General features: G+C 37.1%; 1 protein-coding gene across 3 annotated transcripts in view; it reads left to right on the top strand.

Moving 5' to 3' along the window:
• Positions 1 to 19,404, top strand: part of LOC110096030 (ADP-ribosylation factor GTPase-activating protein AGD3) — a 52,410-nt gene that overhangs the window by 25,639 nt on the left and 7,367 nt on the right. For 2 of the 3 annotated variants that reach the window (XM_020821783.2, XM_028700121.1), the window contains exons 9-17: positions 115 to 210; positions 290 to 331; positions 7,959 to 8,174; positions 8,558 to 8,689; positions 8,855 to 9,082; positions 10,345 to 10,431; positions 10,513 to 10,854; positions 17,396 to 17,535; positions 17,652 to 17,748. In XM_020821783.2, the coding sequence (XP_020677442.1) occupies positions 115 to 210; positions 290 to 331; positions 7,959 to 8,174; positions 8,558 to 8,689; positions 8,855 to 9,082; positions 10,345 to 10,431; positions 10,513 to 10,854; positions 17,396 to 17,535; positions 17,652 to 17,748 (1,380 nt within the window). The remainder of the gene's footprint in view (positions 1 to 114; positions 211 to 289; positions 332 to 7,958; positions 8,175 to 8,557; positions 8,690 to 8,854; positions 9,083 to 10,344; positions 10,432 to 10,512; positions 10,855 to 17,395; positions 17,536 to 17,651; positions 17,749 to 19,404) is intronic. The other variant, XM_028700122.1, reaches the window with a different exon arrangement.

The following is a 19,404-nucleotide window of genomic DNA, read 5'->3' as shown; positions in this document are numbered from 1 at the left end:
GTTCATGAGTAAAAAAATTGTAGCATCAAGGAGAAGTACCCGTGTTCAATCTCGCATATCTATTTATCCTATTGTATACTTTTCTTACGAGGCACCACTCTATTATGTCTAAAGGTTACTGCTCTTTCCAATATTGAGGCAAAAAAGAGAGTTGAGTTTCTTGAGGCTGTTAGTGGCACAATGGATGCTCATCTCCGCTACTTCAAACAAGTAATCTTTTTGATGGCATATTCATTCATTATTTTTCTTCCTTTTGTTGCGTGGCTTCAGCAGTTGTTCTTGTTATTAGGGATATGAGCTATTGCATCAGATGGAGCCTTACATCCACCAGGTTTGTTTTGATGGCCTTAAAAACATTAAGTTATGCGGTCTATAGAAGTGAAGTATGGTCCGTAACTTTGCGTAGTTTTTTTGAAGTGTAACAGTGTTTTGCAGTTATCATTTCTTGTATTTTAAGCATACTTGACTCGGGAAGCAAAAAGATGGAATATTTCAGTAGTAATTTCAAACATAAGCTCTACAGTTTCTATTTTATGCAACATCGCAATCAGGTCGTGTCCTGTATAAGAGGGCGCTTAACTATGTGGATAAGTTTTTGTTATTGTGTATAAATTGCCTGTTATGAAGTATTTTGCACTGATGCTTAAGATTTATTTCTTCTCCCATAAACCGCTGAGAAGGGGGCCTTAGAATTTTCAAGGTTACTGCTCTCTAAGAACTTCTCTGGTAAAACTTCAAGTAATTCCTGAGGATTGTTTACCATTTCAGTAGCTAGTTTAGGCATTTTTGTGAGGCTCAAAATCTCTCTGGTTCAAACAGTATTTCCTGACATTTCCCTTATTTTTAAAGTACATTATTGAAAAAAAGTATCAATGAAGCTGTTGTTTTTTTTAACCTTAACTAGATTTAATTATGGGTTCATAAACTTCTTTTTTTATTTTATTTTTGTGTGTGGTGTGGGATTTGGCTGGTTGGGTGGTGGGGGTAGGGGAGGTGAGGGGGGATGTATGTGTGGACATTGGCACGGGTGTGACAAAATACATATGGGATTCAAAAGTACTTATATACAAGTTGACACTACCTTTTTTTTTACATCAAAATAATATTACCAAAAAGTGAGAAGGTTACAAAATAACTTTAAAAAAATTGTCTATGTATCTAATTTGAAATGTGAGCAGCAGTTCCACATTTAGACTCTCATTAAGCCACGGGTTCCAGTCATCAGAGGAATTTTTGTATCTAACTTGAAATGTAGTAAACTTGGGGAATGAAGAAATGCTATTTTCTGACTTGTTTCTCTTGGAGAAAACACAAGTTGAAACTTTTTCTCCACTTAATCAACTAAAATTTTGATGGAATCTTGAGACTAATAGAGCTTCAATCATCAACAACCTCTACTTCAAAACTATCATGAGTAACATTTGGAAATATAGTTGTAACCTTTTTGAAAGATAGCTTTCCCAAACAAGGTTCTTGAAGTATCAACATGCCTGACATTGATATTTGCTAATGCCAAAGACGGAGGAGCAAATGGAAATTAACATCAAACATACTAACAACATGTAGAAGGCACTGACTCAAAAGTGGAAATCTAAGAGTAGGTTCCAGAGCATGAGACCATTCTGGAGGGGACAGGTCTAAAGGAACAACTTCGAATAATTTTATAAGTTCAACTAGATAATTTGTATTTATCACTCATAAACTCAACCTTCTTGAACAATAGGGCCCCAAAGGATGATTTTATTAATTTCAAATGGGCCTTAAAGTAATAATCAGTATATTCATGACTAAAGATTTTACAAGATTAACATTTTGAGGGTAAACACCCAAATTTCATTTTTTTGTCAATAACTAGATGTCCTAGTGTGCATCCATATCTCCCTTGTCAAAGAAGTAGAAACCTCACAAGAACTTAGGCTGTAGACGATGGAGAGAGTTTTGCGATAGTACTATCCTCTTGTATCGGACTATCGGTTGCCAAAAACTGATCCGAATGAGTATATTGTAGATTGAATAATAAAGTGGACAAAAGTATGAGGGAAAATTATCCATGTTGTGGTAATAGGAGGCTCCTCAGAGATACCAAAGTTTAGAAATTATTTTAGCATACGCATTGGTAGACCATTCACATGATATGAATGAGAAGAGAAAAGTTCTGAATAATCTAATTCCAAAAATAGATTGATAAGCCCATGACAATGATTTAGGAGTCTAATAGAGAAATCATCAATTAGGTATAAATCATATCGGAAAATACTTATATCTCAGAACTTTGGTAACCAAAGTTAAAATTTTCAATTAAATTGTAGACAAATGATAATGCTAGATAAAAAATGCCAGCTTTAGAAAAAAATAAGAGCAAGTTTACTATGAAATGTAATTGGTAGTTTGTATCGCTCAGAATTTGAGCCGTGCTAAATGAATAAAGGAAATTTGACTGATAAATTTTGTTGTAAAGAACCCTTACCCCTAAGTGTATCTACAAACGAAAAAGTGGGAACAAATGGCACAATAGGGAAACAACAGTAGCATGATTATGTATAATTGTAGGAGATGGTGGTCTATTGACATCGTTGGCACAAAAGATATGTAATGGGAAATGAAAGCACTATCCTCAACCACATAATGGGAAACTCTTGTAGAAGTCAAGAGTAAACCTAACAATGATTGATTTCAGCATTTGGCAACACAATTTTGAAAGAAAAACCAAAGGAAGTAGCACAATCAACGTAGCATTAGATGAAATCTCAAAGAATATAACAAGATACAATTGATCCTCAATTAGAGAGGATGATCTAATCTCTCATACATTTCTAGATGTCGCTAGAGCCTAAGCACACAAAAACACAAGAACAAATTCAACACAATGACAATATATCACAACCTAACCCCTCTGATGTAGAACCAAGTAGTCATATGGTTGGACAATTCAAAATCTGAAATTTAATTTCAGATTTTAATGTTTGGAGAGGAGGGAAAAGTTTGAATTTGAATCTTCTCCAATTAAAGGAGGGAGGAAGGGTGCGCCTACCCCTTGATGGGGATTTAATTGAGTGATTAAGAGGGGTTGCTAAGTTTGAAAATTGAAATTAGGAAAGGAGATTTAGAGTATCTCCTTTTCAAAATTTAAATTAATTTGAATGGTGGGGTCTTTCCTAATTTAACCCATCTATTTTAGGAAAATAATTTTAGATTTTAAATAATTTAAAATTTGATTTGACAACTTTGATTTTGAATTGGGAGGGAAGCAAATTCAAAATTTATGAAATGAATTTCAACCGAAAGGGTGGAGGTAGTTGGGGAATTGATAGCTTAATTGGGGGAGCTTTAATGGGCCTCCTAATTAGAGGAGAGAGAGAGAGAGGGGGCGACTAAGAAGGGAAGGGGAGAGCCCACATGCATTAAAGAAGATTGGGGAGATTAGGGGATTTAATTGAGTTTCCAATCTAAGTCAATTTAAATTAGGAAAGAGAATTTAATACAAATTATCTCTCCAATTTAAATTCAAATTTAAAAGGCCTTGATTGGAGGGACATTCTTAATATAACTCATCCTATTTAAGGAAAGAAAATTCAAATTCCAATAGATTGGAATCTGAATTTAAAATTTTTTCCTAATTCAAAATGCATTATTAATTGAAAGCATCAATTTGGGGATTTAAAATTTGTAGGCAAAGGAGGGGGTATTGTGGCCGACGGCTTGGAGGGGAAGGGTTTTAGGGTTTGGGCCGGTGGCTAGGAAGAGGATGGATTTTGAATCGGTTCTTGGGAGGAGGAGATGAGTGGTTTCGGGTGTGGGGATTCGGCCAAGAGAGAGAAGGGATGATGGGGGTTTGTCTTAGGGCTAAGGTGGGGAATTTCGGCCAAGGGTGGGAGAGGGGTAAAGGGGGGCTGGTGGCTAGGAAGGAAGGAGGGGAAGTGGCGGAGAAGATAAACCATGAGCTCGGACGCTTTTTTGCAGTTGATGGGTAATGCTTTGCCCTCACCTAGGGAATTTAAACCATGACCCGGGACGCTTCCTGTGGCTGGTGGGTAGTACATTTCCCTCACATAGGAACTTCAACTCTCATAAAAACTTTCAAAGCTCTTAAGAACAAGAGTGCATAATTTTTTTTCTTAATAATCATCTATCCCCTCAAAAGAAGAGGAGGGGGCTATAAATTGCCAAAATACAATAATAAGACAAATGACAAAAGTGCCCCTTGGGGTCACATATGCCTACTCCCTCAAGTGGGTAAAAATAGAAAATGCATAAATAAATCCAAATACAAATAATAACTCAAAATAAAGTGGTATAATCATGGTCGTCGATCTTTGGCTCATCTTCTGTTAAACTTTCACGGTCGGATGTTCTCATCACCCTCTCATATATTTATAGCATAAAAAAATAATCTCAATTACTAATTAGCCCCTCTCCTAAATCAAATCATACCTAAAACAACCCCCCTCATTTTTGGTCCAATCTTGCCAAAATTCTCGCTTCCTCTTTAAGCAATGGCCCCCACCAATTAGCCTCCCATCCCCTAATCAGAACTTACCAAAAATCAATGTTTCCCTTTCAAACAATGGGCCCCACATTGGGCTGACGGCTGGTTAGGCAAAATATTAGGCCTTCGCTTGTTGTAGACCTATGTTGCACCGATACGGATACGACGACATGGATACGATACATATATGGGACACGACAATTCTAAAACATACAGGATACGGATACGGCGCGGATACGACATTATAATATATAAATCATAAATAAAAATAACAAATTAATTAAAGCATAATATTTGAAATGACAAAAAAAATTGAAAGCAACAGTATTTGTAGCATTGTATCTTATAATATCAAAATAAAAGTAAACATTAAATATTTAAATGTCTAGTACAAAAAAAAAAAGCATAAATTGTCCAGCAAATGAAGTTTTTAATTATAAGTACAAAGGTTTGATACAATTAATCCACATTAATTTGAAACATGAATTTTTTTTAATAAAAAGTATAGATATGTTGCGCCTATGCCGGGGGTCCAATTGGGTTGGCTGGATCTATCCCTCTTGGATTGATTTATCAATACCCTGTTCTCAAAGATCCATCTTGTCCTCAAGGTGAAAAATCGAAAATTGATGTTGCATCATCTCGTAAGGTTTGCATGTAGCATTAGAATCGAGAAGGTTCATCCATTTGATCAACACTTCTTTGATCCCTCCTCCCTGGCATACCCCCTTGCAACTCTAGTGGTTCTAATATCACTTCCAAATCTGATAGGAAATACTTGAGTTCGCAAGCAAACCTATCTCCAATTGGTGAAAAACAGCGAGAATAATGTGAAATCTTGGTGAAAACAATCCAAAACAATATATTGCGGTAGGAAAAGCAAAGTCAAACAATACGGAAAACAAGATACAAGAGATCCTCAATTCGAGAGGAGGATCGTCTCTCCGAAATCTCTAGATTAGAGTGTATAGAGCCCAAGTCGCCAAGAAATTCTAATTGAGAGCAAATCAAACATAACCTCTTCCTAATCCTCTCATGCACTTTAATACAAAAGCTTTCCTAATCTAATTTCCTTCCCAAAGCTCTAGCCGCCCCCCTCTATTCAATTTGAATTCACTTTGATGGGTGGGACCCATCAATTGGGCGGAACAAAGGAGGAGGCAGACACAGTATGCCTCTTGTATATTTGCTGAGCCGGCCAATGGGCCGGCTGGGCCGGTTTAGACTGAACCGGCGTAACAAAATCTTCAGTCAATGTTGCTGGCAACTCTTAACTAGCAGTGTGATCCCTTATAGGTGTCCTCAGTTGTGAATCGCAGAATATCAGATGTATGATAGTGATCAGAGGCATCTTCAGGATATGCCACAGCTTCGATCCTTTCTTCTATCTCAAAGGGACCAAAGTACCGCGGGGCCAACTTCTTATTCCTCCTAATTGCCATTGTCCATTCCCTGTAGGGGCGAAGCTTCAGATACGTACTATATCCCCTCTATATCCCCTTCCTCAAACTGGAATTCCTTCCTGTACTCATCCGCCTGTCTTTTCATAATTTGTTGGGCTCTCAATAGATGTCTTTTCAGTTCCTTAGTGTTATGTTTCTTTCTTCCAAGTACTACTTTATTGAAAAAATTGATGTGTTATTCTACCCAAAGTGTACCAAGTGAGGTGTATCCCTGTCGTACAACACTTTGAAAGGATTCATCTGGGACAGTGAATTGTACAAAGTGTTGTACAAGTATTCCACCCATGCCAGCCACTTAGCCCACAGTCGAAGTGTCTCTGAAGCAAAGCATCGCATGTATGTCTCCAAGCTCCTATTGACCACCTTTGTCCATCCATCCATCTGAGGGTGGTAAGGGGTTCTCCTCTTTAGTAAGCAGTCATAGAACTCCCTTCAACTTCGAATGTGTTCTCTACTGGTGCCAGGCCAATACCTTTCCTTCCAAACACAGGCCAACTGTCATCAATTTCTCCTTCTCCATCAACCCGTTGTCAGCGAAGTACATCTCTACCTTTTCGAACCACCGATGTGCGTCCTTGCATTCAAAGATGGGTATCTTCGACTTCCTTACCCTCGGAACGCCTCTGTTTCCCCTGAATCCTCCGTAGCCTCTCATTCCCCGAAGGGGTGGTGTTCCCCAAGTGTCTCGATCTTCCCTTCTACACTCGTACCTAGACCATTCTTCAAAATCCCCCTCCTTTAAAATCAATACCCCGACACTCATAATCCACCCCTCTTCTTGTAAAATAAGCACCTCGTCGCTCGTACCCAATACTCATCTCCTCCCTATAAATAGGCTATAGCAGAGGCATCACATCTTCTCTCTCCAGAATCTCCACCTCTTGATTCACCCCTCCCCTAAAAGGATTAGGGATTCCTCCTCATCCTTGGACGCCTGTGGGTTCCTTCGCTTCTGAGGTCATCGTATTGGGTTTGGCTTCAAGCAACTTCTTAAGTATATCTTCAATGACGACGAACTTTTCATTTATATTTTCATGGAAGTATGTTAATTGGTTTTGATAATCTGAAAAATTTTCCACAATTTTATTTCAGTTGGCCTAATTCCCCCTCCAACACTACTGCTTTCCTTCCGGCCATTGGCACCCTAGATCGAAGGGCTATGATACCAATTTGTTAGGAAGTGGATGCACTTTTCACAAAAATCAATTGATGAAATACAAAAATTTGAGAATAAAAAAGCCCAAAAATAATTTTTATTGAAATAATTATAAAGAGAAATGCAAGATACAATTGGATCTTCAATTAGAGAGGAAGATCCGGCTCTCCCAAATTCCTAGTCACCTGCTAGAGCCCAAATAACCTAAGAATAAACTTCCTTCAAGAAACTCCTCATAACATACTTAAGCATACAATCCTTAGGTAAATCCCAAAACCACCCCTTCTATCTGAATTTTCCATCCTAAACCCCCTTAATTTTCTCATAATTAAACTGCTTGTTCCGCCTCTGGTAATAGAGAACCGGTCCTGTTTGAACCGGTCTATCAATATATTCACTTGTTTAGTTATTTTGGTCAACTTATTGCTTCCATTCAACAGAAAATGTTACCTAGCTGATGATTTTTAAAACCCAGGGACCTCAATATGGGTTGGGTTGATCGCTTGTCTATTGGGGGATGCTAGACTAATTGAGAATCCATAGACGATAGTAGCCGATTATTCTTTAGATGGGAAGGCTTATCTGATTATTGTTACTAATTTTAAGAATCACATTCATTTTCCTCTGTTAATTTCATGCATAACCAAAAAATTTCGTGCATATATTTTGTGAATTCAGTTCGAGTTCACTTATTTACACATCCTAGTTAAGACATTCCAATTCTTAGTGATTTATGAAATATCAAAAAGCATACATTTTCTTATCTTCCTAGTTACAAACTACAGCATTTTCCAGAGACCATTAGCCATTGGTTGCCTGATTTGAGTACTGATGAATACTTGATGATTTGAAGGTTCTCGCATATGCGCAGCAATCAAGAGAGCGGTCCAACTATGAGCATGCAGCCCTTACGGAGAGGATGCAGGAATTTAAAAGACAGATTGATAGGGAAAGTAGGTTATCTTCAAATGGGTCAAATGAATCTCCAAATGGTGATGGTATACAAGCTGTTGGTAGGAGCTCTCATAAAATGATTGAGGCTGTAATGCAGACTGCTGTCAAGGGGAAGGTAATTACTTTTGTTTAAATTTTGAATTCTCCAGCAACTTGTACATGTTGGTTGATTTCACTGCTGATTATGTCAGCTGAACTGTTGAAAATCATTTCCATTCAGTAACTTTTGTATAATGTTATATTAAGGCTTTTCTATGATTGAAGAAAGGTGGAGGAAATGAAATGCAATATAAACAAATTTCTTGGCTTGTGGTGGATTATGATTCTGCATGGAATGATTTGAATTATTCAATCATTTTTTCATATACTTTCACGCAAGTGCCTTGTAATTCTCACACTATCTAAATGTTTTTTGTTTTAATTTTAATGGCGAACTTTATTTGATCAATGAGTACTTTCAGTTTCGATACTAATTTAAGCATGTATTTGATAATTCAGGTTCAAACCATTCGACAGGGTTATCTTTCAAAGCGCTCATCTAATCTACGAGGTGACTGGAAAAGAAGATTTTTTGTGCTTGATAGTCGAGGAATGTTGTACTACTATCGTAAGCAATGGAGCAGGCCATCTGTATGTCTTTTTTTTTTTTGAGAAATATTGTACTCATAGTTACTTAATAAATGAATTCACTAATACTGGCCCCTTTAGCTTTTATATGCTTCTGACGTGTATTTCCAGCAAAGCCATTTCTACCATTATCTGGAACTACTTTCTGAAGATGTTTTTATGCTATAGGGTGCTGGAGTTCATTCTAGTCAGAGGAGTCATGGCTCATCAGAACATAGTTCTGGGTTGCTGAGTCGTTGGTTCTCCTCTCACTATCATGGTGGAGTACATGATGAAAAGTCTGTAGCACGCCATACTGTGAACCTCCTTACTTCTACAATAAAAGTGGATGCAGATCAATCAGATTTAAGATTCTGTTTTAGGATAATTTCACCAACAAAAAACTACACATTGCAGGTAAGCTCCTAGTTCATCAGGAGCCTGATAAGCATGCAATTATGGTTTACTATAGCTTCCCTGTTACTATTATACCCTTTGTGCATACTCACATGTGGGGTTTGTTGCCCTTGATTTTAGTTGTCATGTATCTGAATGTAGGTTATCTTTTTGTTTACCCAAGGTGTAGTTCACTACGTGATTTTTGCACTATAAGGCTCAAGTAAATCGATAGTTGTTTATTTGTATCTCAAATGTATAGGATATTTGCACCCCTGGAGGCCCTGGATTATTAATAATTTGTTCTGCGTATGTATGGGTCACCTAAATACTTCATGCTTATTTATACTTCCGCATTTCTTATATTGTTCACAACTCTGAACTTTCAATATTGTGCGAAACTGTTTAGCAATTTTTTATTTGAAAAACTGGGTGTAAAACAGTTCTCATCAAGCGAAGGAAGTGTTTGTAAAACTGTTTAGCAATTGAAATACAAACTGGGTCACTTCATCTCTCTCTCTCTCTCTCTCTCTCTCTCTCTCTCTCTCCCCCTGTCTGTGGTAAGGATAGTTTTCTCATTGTTAAATGTGAAAAAATATGTTCAGTCGCTACTTCTTTTTCATCCCACCATATATGATTGGATATTCCTTCCTGACTTGTACTTTAATAAGAATGACTTTTTTGGCGCTTCTTGTTTACATGGTGGTCCTTTATGCTCGTGGACATGTAGGATGGTGTTTAATTGGAAACCTTGGTGCCTTCTTGTTTGTTTGTTTTAAAGGATGTTCTGTTGCTAAATTCCCTCCCTTTTAATGATTGATTTATCATGGTTATTTTAAAATTTTTTGATGGATTGGTTACTTTACAGAATGTTTTATTAGATCTCGGCATGCCAATATGTTGCTTGATTTCAGATATTAATTGTCGAAGTATCTTACATCTTGTAATTTATCGTGCGCAGGATACCCGGCATAAAATGTTGTGTATTGTCGATAAAATTATGTACCTATTTAATTTTCTCTCAAATCAAAGTTAAAATGCGGTGTGAATAATTATTGTTTTTCCTCTACTTTAGAAGATAAGTTCATAATCATGGTCTATTCTTATGTTGCAATAATTTTTCGTTGCATCTTATTTCTCAGATTATTTTTCTACTATTATATTGGTTTTCTTGTACGAAGCAATCATAATGGATTCGTCTTTTTCAAGACTTTGATGCGTTATTTGTTTGACCCTTTTTTAACTTATCTTAGTTATTTCTGCCATCTTATCTATTAAGACAGGCTGAGAGTGCAATTGATCAGATTGATTGGATTGAGAAGATAACCGGTGTTATTGCTTCTTTGCTTAGTTCCCAATCACCTGAGAAGGTTAGAATAAGTAATTTCTATTGAAGTTTCTGTATGATTTTCTTGGTTCAATTTACAAAGTTGTTTCTCACTTAATTTCAGCACCTCCTTACTAGCCCCATGAGTAGTGGTCATCATCGCACTGCCAGTGAGAGTAGTTCATTTGACAGCTCAACTGATCTTGATCACGTAGCAATTGAAGAATCTTCATTTGAACGGAATAGTGCTACTGGAGCATCTGAGCGTTTTCACCGAATCTCACAACAACATAGGTTCAATATCAAGCATGAAAAGCCAATTGATTTGCTGAGGAAAGTCTGCGGAAATGATGTTTGTGCTGACTGTGGTGCTCCTGATCCTGACTGGGCATCCTTAAACCTTGGAATTCTTGTATGCATAGAATGTTCTGGGGTACATCGCAATTTAGGTGTGCACATATCTAAGGTATCTGCATTTTGATTTCTAAATACTTGCATGCCCTATCACTTAGTCCAAAACCAATATGTTTAGTTCTGCATGGTTATTGGCATGTTATCATGTGAACCAACACTTTCTGATAGTATATTATTACTTGCATCCATTTTTTACTCAATATTTTATAACCTTCTTTAACTGTCTTTTCTTAGCATTTTCTCAAAGGTTCTTATGTTAATATATTTAACTGAATGTTTAAGGTTTCATACTTAAGGTGGTGAGACCTGCAATGCTTTATGGCGCAAAATGTTGACCATTAAAAGAGAAACATAATATTGAGTTAAGCATTGCTGAGATGAGGACGCTCAGGTGGATGAGTGGATTTACTCTTAGAGACAAGATACGAAATGAGCATAATCGTGAAAATGTTGGAATAGCTCCATTGACAGATAAGATTAGAGAGAGTCGCCTTAGATGGTTTGGTCATCTAATACGGCGGCCTTCCGATGACCCTGTCAGGAGAGTGGATGTATTAGATTTGGCCTATGTTAAGAAAGGTAAAGGTAGACCTAAAAAGACTTGGTTAGAAAATATTAGAAATGACCTTTGTTTATTTGATTTAAATGAGAATTTGACTCTTAACATGACACAATGGAGAAAAATGATTTATGTAGCTGACCTCACATAGTGGTATAAATGCTTAATGTTGTTATTGTTGTTTGTCTAAGGTTTCGTACTTGCTCATTGTTTTGAATATAGGTGTAAAAGTGTGGAGTCGAGCTCGAGTCACAGCAAACTCGAGCTCGACTCATCCTTTAACTCTCCAACTTGAGAGCTCGACTCAAGCTCAATGGGAGTTCACTTGCGAAGCATGGAGGAAAAAATGTTTCACTAGAAGGATGATGGACGAATCGACGAAATCACTCAGCAAAGCTAGTTGGAGAAGAAGCACCAAAAAGTTTGTTTTTTTTTTAATAAGTGCTAGCAGCAGAGAAGAAGAGTCTTTTTTTTTTTGTAGAAGAAGGTAGCTACATTTGTTTTAATTAGGGGTGTCAAAACGGGTCAATGGGTCAGGTTTGGGTCCAACCTGAATTGTCCTGAATCTAAATGAGTTGACCCTAACCCAACTCGATTTTGTAAATGGGTCGAGAATTCCAACCTGGACCCGACCCTCGAGGGTTGTTGGATTGATCCGACCTGACTCGCAAACACGGAACCACGGGCAAAGTCACGTGTAGTAGGGTCTCGTTCGTGGGTGCGGGTGCGGGTGCGGTGCCATGCGTGCGATAATTGTCGGAGTAACATAATTGCAATAGGTCAGACTTCCATCTCGCTGCCGATTCCACTTACCTCGCTGCCTGCGAACACCCCTTTCACCCATTTGGCCAACCCGACACTGCCCCCAATTCGATCTTCCGCCTCCCACCAAAGCTTCCTCCCCACCCTTGATCCCGCTTCCTTGAAAAAACACGAAGTCCCCTCACGCTGCAGCTTTCGCAGTTCCTCTCCTTTCTCTCACCCTCCATTATCTCTTTCGCCAAAGAATGTTCTCCACCTGCCTCTATAGCTTTGTCTGTTGCAAAACCTTCCCAAATCCTCCCAACAGAGGCCAGTCTCCTCTTCTACATGCTCTCTTGACAAGGACTCTGCCATACAGAGATCTGTCTCAAGCAGTTAGAAGCTGGATGTGGAGGTACAATGGGAGGAGGACGTTAAGATGATCAACATGTTCCTGCGCCAGTAGATGGAAACGATCGGTATGTATTTGGATGGTCAAGCCGTGAATCCTCGACGAGGCAGGTGTGTGGACTCAAGTCCGCTGCGGGATCCGTGTCACCCAGGTCATCTTCGGGTTTTCGAGTCAAATCGAACCTGACCTGATTTTTTAGAGTGGTTAGAAATACAAACCTTGACCTAACCCGTTTTATAAACGAGTTGACCCGAACCTTGATTTTTTTAGTTCAGGTTTTGGGTCGCGTCAACTTTTGACAGCCCTAGTTTTAATGGCTTTAAATGTTGTATGCTTTTTCAGCAAACTTTTGCAGGTGTTTTAAATGCAAATGATTTATTAAAAGAAGTGAGTTTTTTTATGTCTGTATATCGATTAGAAGGCAAAAACATATTATGCATAGGCAAATACAAATAGATTATGCGAGTGCAAAATGCCAAATACATTATACGTATGTGTATTAGCATTTATCAATGTGTTAATTTTGTTTTGCAAGTACACTGCAAAGCATTCTGCATATGCTCTGATATTTACATCAAGCTCCTAAATTCAAGATCCGAGTATGATTTGTGAATTTACTAATAGTGCTCAAACAATACGTTAATAGACGTGTCGACAAAAGATTTTAATTGAAGTGCTATTAAATTTTCAAAATGCCTTCAAAATTCTAAAGTCATCTAGCCAAAATCTATTAAGAATATAAACTCTTAAAATAAAATCCATTACAAAAAACTTAAAACCAAAGCCCATCCACACATCACAACAGTTTGACAAAGATGATGAATTTAACAATAATTTCATCTCATAAAGAGTTGATGTCTTGTTGCATGTATTATTACGATTCATTCTCAATTAATTTCTTGCTAGTAGGGACGTGGCACATGCCCTCTAATTGAGTGATTTTGCTGCCAAATGACACCACTATATTACTGTCGCGGCCAATGCAATATGTTCACTAATGGTTAGAAGCCCCTTGAATAATAAATTATAGAGTATGCTCAATAAGATATAAAGTCCACTGTCAGCTAAGGTTGACTTAAATTCAACCTTCTTGATAAACATCCAGCCCAAGTCTACAAGGTGCTCTTGGACGATGCAATCCATGGATGCTGACTAGGATCCTTCTGTCAGGTTAGGTCGACTACCTCCTTTGATTAAGTAGATTAGGGACCATGAATGCTCTAGACGACGGAATCATGAGATCTTGATCGTGCTCGTCATCATTCCCCCATCACCAGTTTAAGTATATCGTGATAAATTTCAAATCATAAACTCCAAAATCCAAAATTAAATTCTAACCCTAAAATCATTGATATTATATGTTAGGTAGTTAAAAAAGGTAATTATTATGATTTATTTAAAGACTAGCCTTAATCGAAAGTTCTCTCTCATCATCATAATGTGTAATTAATCATAGGAGCTTGCTCCTATGGGAAATCATAACTCAGATCATAAAGTCTTCGCAAAATGAGGATGAAATCTTTGAGTAGCATCTTATATAAAATCTAATATGCCTTAAAAATTTTTACCTCAAAACTTAAATCTGTTAACACTCTCCCTATTAATAAAGAGGTGCGGAGAGGTTGGAGTGCGAATTTTCGGAGCCCTCGGACGAGTCTTTATAGAATGTAGAACAGGAGCATATTCACAATATTAGTATGATGCACAAACACTTCTTAAAGAGGTTTTAGTGTTCTACATGTGTTAGACCCAAATATACATTTAACACACCTCTAGCATGTGCGGACTTGGCAAAGACATGTCCGATTAAAATAATTTTTACAAAATTTGCACATTCCTCAAATAAATCATCCGAACTCAATACCCAGTTCCCCAAATATTCCCATCCTCATTTTTCTCTAACGGGGCACAATAGCAAGGTTTTGAGGTGTAAGCACTGCTGCTAGCGGGAAATCCTTCTCTATACAAGTTCTCGTACGAGGTTTTTGAACAGAACTTCGATAGGCGAGAGGTGTAAGCACCGCGAGGTGTGAAGCGATCTCGCATTGAAGTCTGACGTTCTCTAAACATTGATATATGATACCATCATGACATCAAAGTTCTTTGTCGTCTTGGCTTGATGCCTTATGCTAGCAATTTATCCACTTATTGTCACGTCCTTGCGTTGTCTCAACATCTCGTCTTTCTCCAATACCGTATCAACATCGACAGTTGACGCAGTTTTGACATCAATGCCCATTGCAGGACAATGACACCCAACTTTTGACAATGTTGTTATATCCTTGGTGCTAGGCACGCAACATCAGCGCCTGCTTTTTAACATCCTAATCTTAATAATTTTAAGCACAAATCCTTGTTAAATGACTTATCATTCATTTATTATTTTTAATATTTTCTATGCACTATTTTTAAGATACAAAAATTACACTATTGTATCCAACCAATATCTGTTTCCTATATTTTTCAATAATTGAAAACTTGCCTTTTTTGTGTTGTGTCATCTCCATGTCACCATGTTCGTGTTTATACATCCTAGTTCTACATCCTAGCTCTATTAGTTAAACCTAGCCATTACTGATGTAGACAAAGGGGGGTCAACTCATGTCCAAAATAAATCAAATTTGGCTTCCCTTGAGTCTACAAGCTCAATAAATTTTGAGCTGGAATTTAGCTCATTTATAAGCTGGTTTTTAGTTCATTTATTGAACTAAAGGTTAGCTCATTATTAGCTAGGTTTTAGTTCATTTATTACCTTATTTATATAGCTTTATCTTTTAAAATTCTATGTTTGTCCCTTGGGATTCCAAAATGGCTTTTGGAATCCCAAGAAAATGTGTTTTCCCATGCCATGGCTCCTTGGCTTCCACAGGTGGCTTTTTTCCGTGCAAAGCTCCTTGGTTCTCATGGTGGCTGTTGGTTTTTCGAGCTTGGGGGGTTTTCCCGTGGCTTTGGCGCCTCGGTTCCGTTCGGCTCCTTTGGTTCCCGTGGTTGCTCCTTCGGTTCCTGGGCTGGGCTATTTTTCGTGAATGCATGGGGGGATTTTCGTGCTTGTGTTGCTTGGATTCATGTGTGAATTCAATGCCGTGTCCTTTTGTATTCCCTTCTCATACCTATATATATGAGATGTTTAAGAGTTGTAATGATAGGTTATGTGATTGATTTTTGGAAATGTAAACCTGTGGGTTTCATTGGAAAAGCTTGCGAGCTTTGTCCATTTCTTCTTCTCATCCCATCCGGAAATCTTGCGAGCTCTTTCCAACCTTCGTCTTGGCTTCTAACCTCTTTCGTCTCTCCGCAAGTGCCACTTTATCTGTATCATTCTTCTCAAAGTGAAGCATGTTTAGGGTGTCTTGTTTGAGTCAAGTTTGTAAGTTGTCAAGTTGTAATAGTTTTTATAAAATGATTTATTTGTGTCTTTATTTGTGTCTCTTCTATTACCCAGTAGAGTCTTTATCTTGTTAAGCAAAAAATCAGGGTCCCCCGGATTTTTTGCTTACATCAATTACTATAACAGTTCCGCTATGATAATTACTAATGGTTCCATAATAAAATAAACACACCTACAAGTTTATGTTTATCTCCCATTACTTTATTTTATTGCCTAGTCAGCCTAGCTAGAGTGCTAACGTTAAACTCATATACCTTTTTGTATGCAAGGGACAACCTGACTTAACTATTTTGCATTTTCTGCGGATTTGCCTCACGAAAAATTCTCTGATTCCCCGACTTCGGTCTCCTAGTGAAGGATGTTGTGTCATGATTTGCCCCAATAAATTGTAATATTATGATGATATAAGTTGAAAGGAGATATGTGATGGACCGGCTGAGCCGGTTCATCCGAAAAGTTCTTTCTCTTTTCCTTCTTGTTTTCTCTAGGGTTTCTTTTATTTTGTCTTGAAGATTAATGCAAAGCTCTTTTGTTCTACCTCTCATTCTTCTTGTTTTGAGTAACTTTGATTTGGTGGAGAAACTTCATCCTTGAAGGTAAATTAGGGTAAACTCTAATTCGTGAAACCTAAGGCGTATCAATATGTTGTTAGGTCTTCACTTTCCTTGCCAGTTTTTTTGTTATTTGTTCATGTTCTTTACTCTATTGTTTGTTTTCTAGCAAAAAATATTGTAATTAGTTTTGATAACTCTTGCATGCTAGTTCTCTGTTTTCTTTATTAAGACTACTCCATCTTATTGGCTTCAGTATTTGTAATTTTATAGCCCTGATTAATGTATACCAACCAGAATTTATACTTACATCTTCTCTTAAGGTTTCAATTGCTCTATGTATTATTTTTGTCCTGATCTAGTTGATTGTTTTAGACTGAGGAAAGGTCTCAATGTTCAAATAAGTTGGTGGAAAGTGATGAGAAGAAAAATGAATTGAGGACCTATCAACCCTTCTCTATTCAATTTGTCGCTTTTAAAAGCTTTCTGGTGAAGCATTTTTTTGAATTGTCAGGACTCCTACATTAAATGTAACTGCAATGGCTGCGAAATGTTTTTTTTTCATGAATGATATATTGTTGGGCCAACATTTTTGACATAAGTTGGTATAATGCGTAAATTTATGCATTCAATCAGAGATGTAAAATGAGAGTTACGGAGCACGGTCAGATTGAGTCCATGGTGTCTTGGAGATCGTGGGCATGAAAATAGCCTTTATACTATATATGATGCTTGCTACATCACCATCTCCCTAAATTCATCATTGGCGGGCATCGCGTGCATTAGATACACCCTTTTCATCTGAATTTCCAAAGTGCTCATCCATGGTTCGTTGGAAGGGACTGATCCAACGGCAAACATGAAATACACTAATGTTTTTTGTAGAATTCGACATGTTTATCTGTTTTGAGCTCTCTTTCTGAGTCAAGGTTCTGTTCACAGGTGAGGTCTCTTACACTTGATGTTAAAGCATGGGAGCCTTCAGTTATTAATTTGTTCCAATCATTGGGTAATACATTTGTAAATTCAATTTGGGAGGAACTTCTTTTCACTAGTAACAGAAAACATGAGGATGGCTCTTGGTAATATTATTGGGTATCTTGAATATGCTTTCACATCCGCATTCCTTTAGTTGCACCATTGGGAAAGTCATGCTGATGCAACTACTTATAAGTAATTTGTCCTCTTGTTGTTGCAGTTTCCACAATATTGACAGAAAGCAACAACATATATTAATCCGAAAGCCAAGGCATAATGATCCTATATCAGTGAAGGAGAAATTCATTCAAGCAAAGGTACTTGTATCAAGTTGACTTGCACTCCTGCATCATTTGGGCATACAATTGTATGTTTTTTTTTTGCTTTTATAGGCCACAGTATCTCTACAGATGGGTTTAAGAAACCTATTACCATGTTCTGGATAAATGATTCATTTTTAGTAGAGTAATGGATGAGATATTTCTCTTGGTCTTTTACTTTGAATTCAGCTAAGTGATCCAAGCAGAGTCAGTGCTTATAGAGGAGAAACAATTGCGAGAGGCAATATAGGTTGTAATCTTTGAGGGGTATGGTGCTGATGTTTTCATAGGTTGAGTTGGTGTCGTTCTATTTTGTAGGTATATGCCTATTGTTTGTTGTATTGAAATGTGCAAGGTAGCGCATTGTACTTTAGAAGCAAAACCTTGCTTCAACACTTTAAAGCACACATTAATCCAATTTTTTGGGTTAAAAGAAAGTACTCTCTCTTTGAATTACTTTATCATTGTGCTTTTTAGAACATTGTTTGAAAGTGATTTTGGAATGGGTGCATGATGGTGACTGGATATTTTTGTGATTGTTAGTAATTCATATCATGGAAATCCTAATTTAGACATACATGTCTTGCAAATGGCATTAATTGAATTGTTACTTGAGATAAAGGGCATAACTTTGGGTTGCAACTCTCTCGATAATGTGGAGTTTGAGGATGCATTGATATATGTAGCCTCTTTTCTTATATTTATCAAGAGGGGGTTCTCATAACTCAAACCCTTGATTGCTTGATCACAAAGGAGGAACTCTAACCACTTTACTAGGCTTGCCCAAAGAGATGAGTCAACCATCAATTTGAATTATTACAACACTAAATATATCCCTCTTCAATGGTTCTCCTAAATTATCCATGGTTACTTGATATGCAAATTAAAAACTTGTGATTATTTCTAGCATTAACATTTATCCTTGAAAATTTACTTTGGTGCTTCATATCTGATTTTTTGTAATGCCTGTATGCTCTTCTTATGAACTTTTTCTCTATGCATGAGTTTTAGAGATTTTTATCATGATCTTCTCTGATTGAGTTGAGCAAGTGACATACGTGCAAGTGCGTATACCTTATGTGTATTTCTAAAATTTACTCCATCAATTATGATCTCGCATACTAATCTATGCATGTATTCTCTTGTTTTTAATCATGCCCTTCATGGCTTGAGACTGTTGGAGAATTTTTGTATCGGGTTGATTCGAAATATTCGTCAACAGAGACAAGCAAGTGACATACTTGCAAGTACTTATACCGCATATGGAATTCTATGGTTTATGATTATATTTCCTTTGAAACTTTGGATATCATTGTTTTAGATGAGTAAAATTTCAATCTTAATAATTTTTCCTTTTATAGGTTGAATTTAACATGCACATTTTGATATTTATTAAACCTAAAGGACATGTAAAGTTAGGCTTATTATTTATCATGTTAAATTTGAATTGGGCATTTAAATGCATCTTTAAATGAAGTTGACCGAGGATGGAGATTATGATTTGTGGCGACGTTCCGTTTAACTCTATATGCAAGGAATTTTTATGTTCCAAAGATCAAGGCTTTGGGTTGTTTTGATTCGTAGAGCCTTTGTAGGTATTTCTTTCAAGACTATGGGATTAGCCTTGTTTATAAGTTAAAGAACATACATTTA

The sequence above is a fragment of the Dendrobium catenatum genome, unplaced genomic scaffold (genome assembly GCF_001605985.2).
Source record: "Dendrobium catenatum unplaced genomic scaffold, ASM160598v2 fragScaff_scaffold_1456, whole genome shotgun sequence".
In the NCBI taxonomy this organism is placed as follows: Eukaryota; Viridiplantae; Streptophyta; class Magnoliopsida; order Asparagales; family Orchidaceae; genus Dendrobium; species Dendrobium catenatum.
The sequence above is the reverse complement of the archived record's forward strand: the minus strand, read 5'-3'. Positions and strand labels throughout refer to the sequence as shown.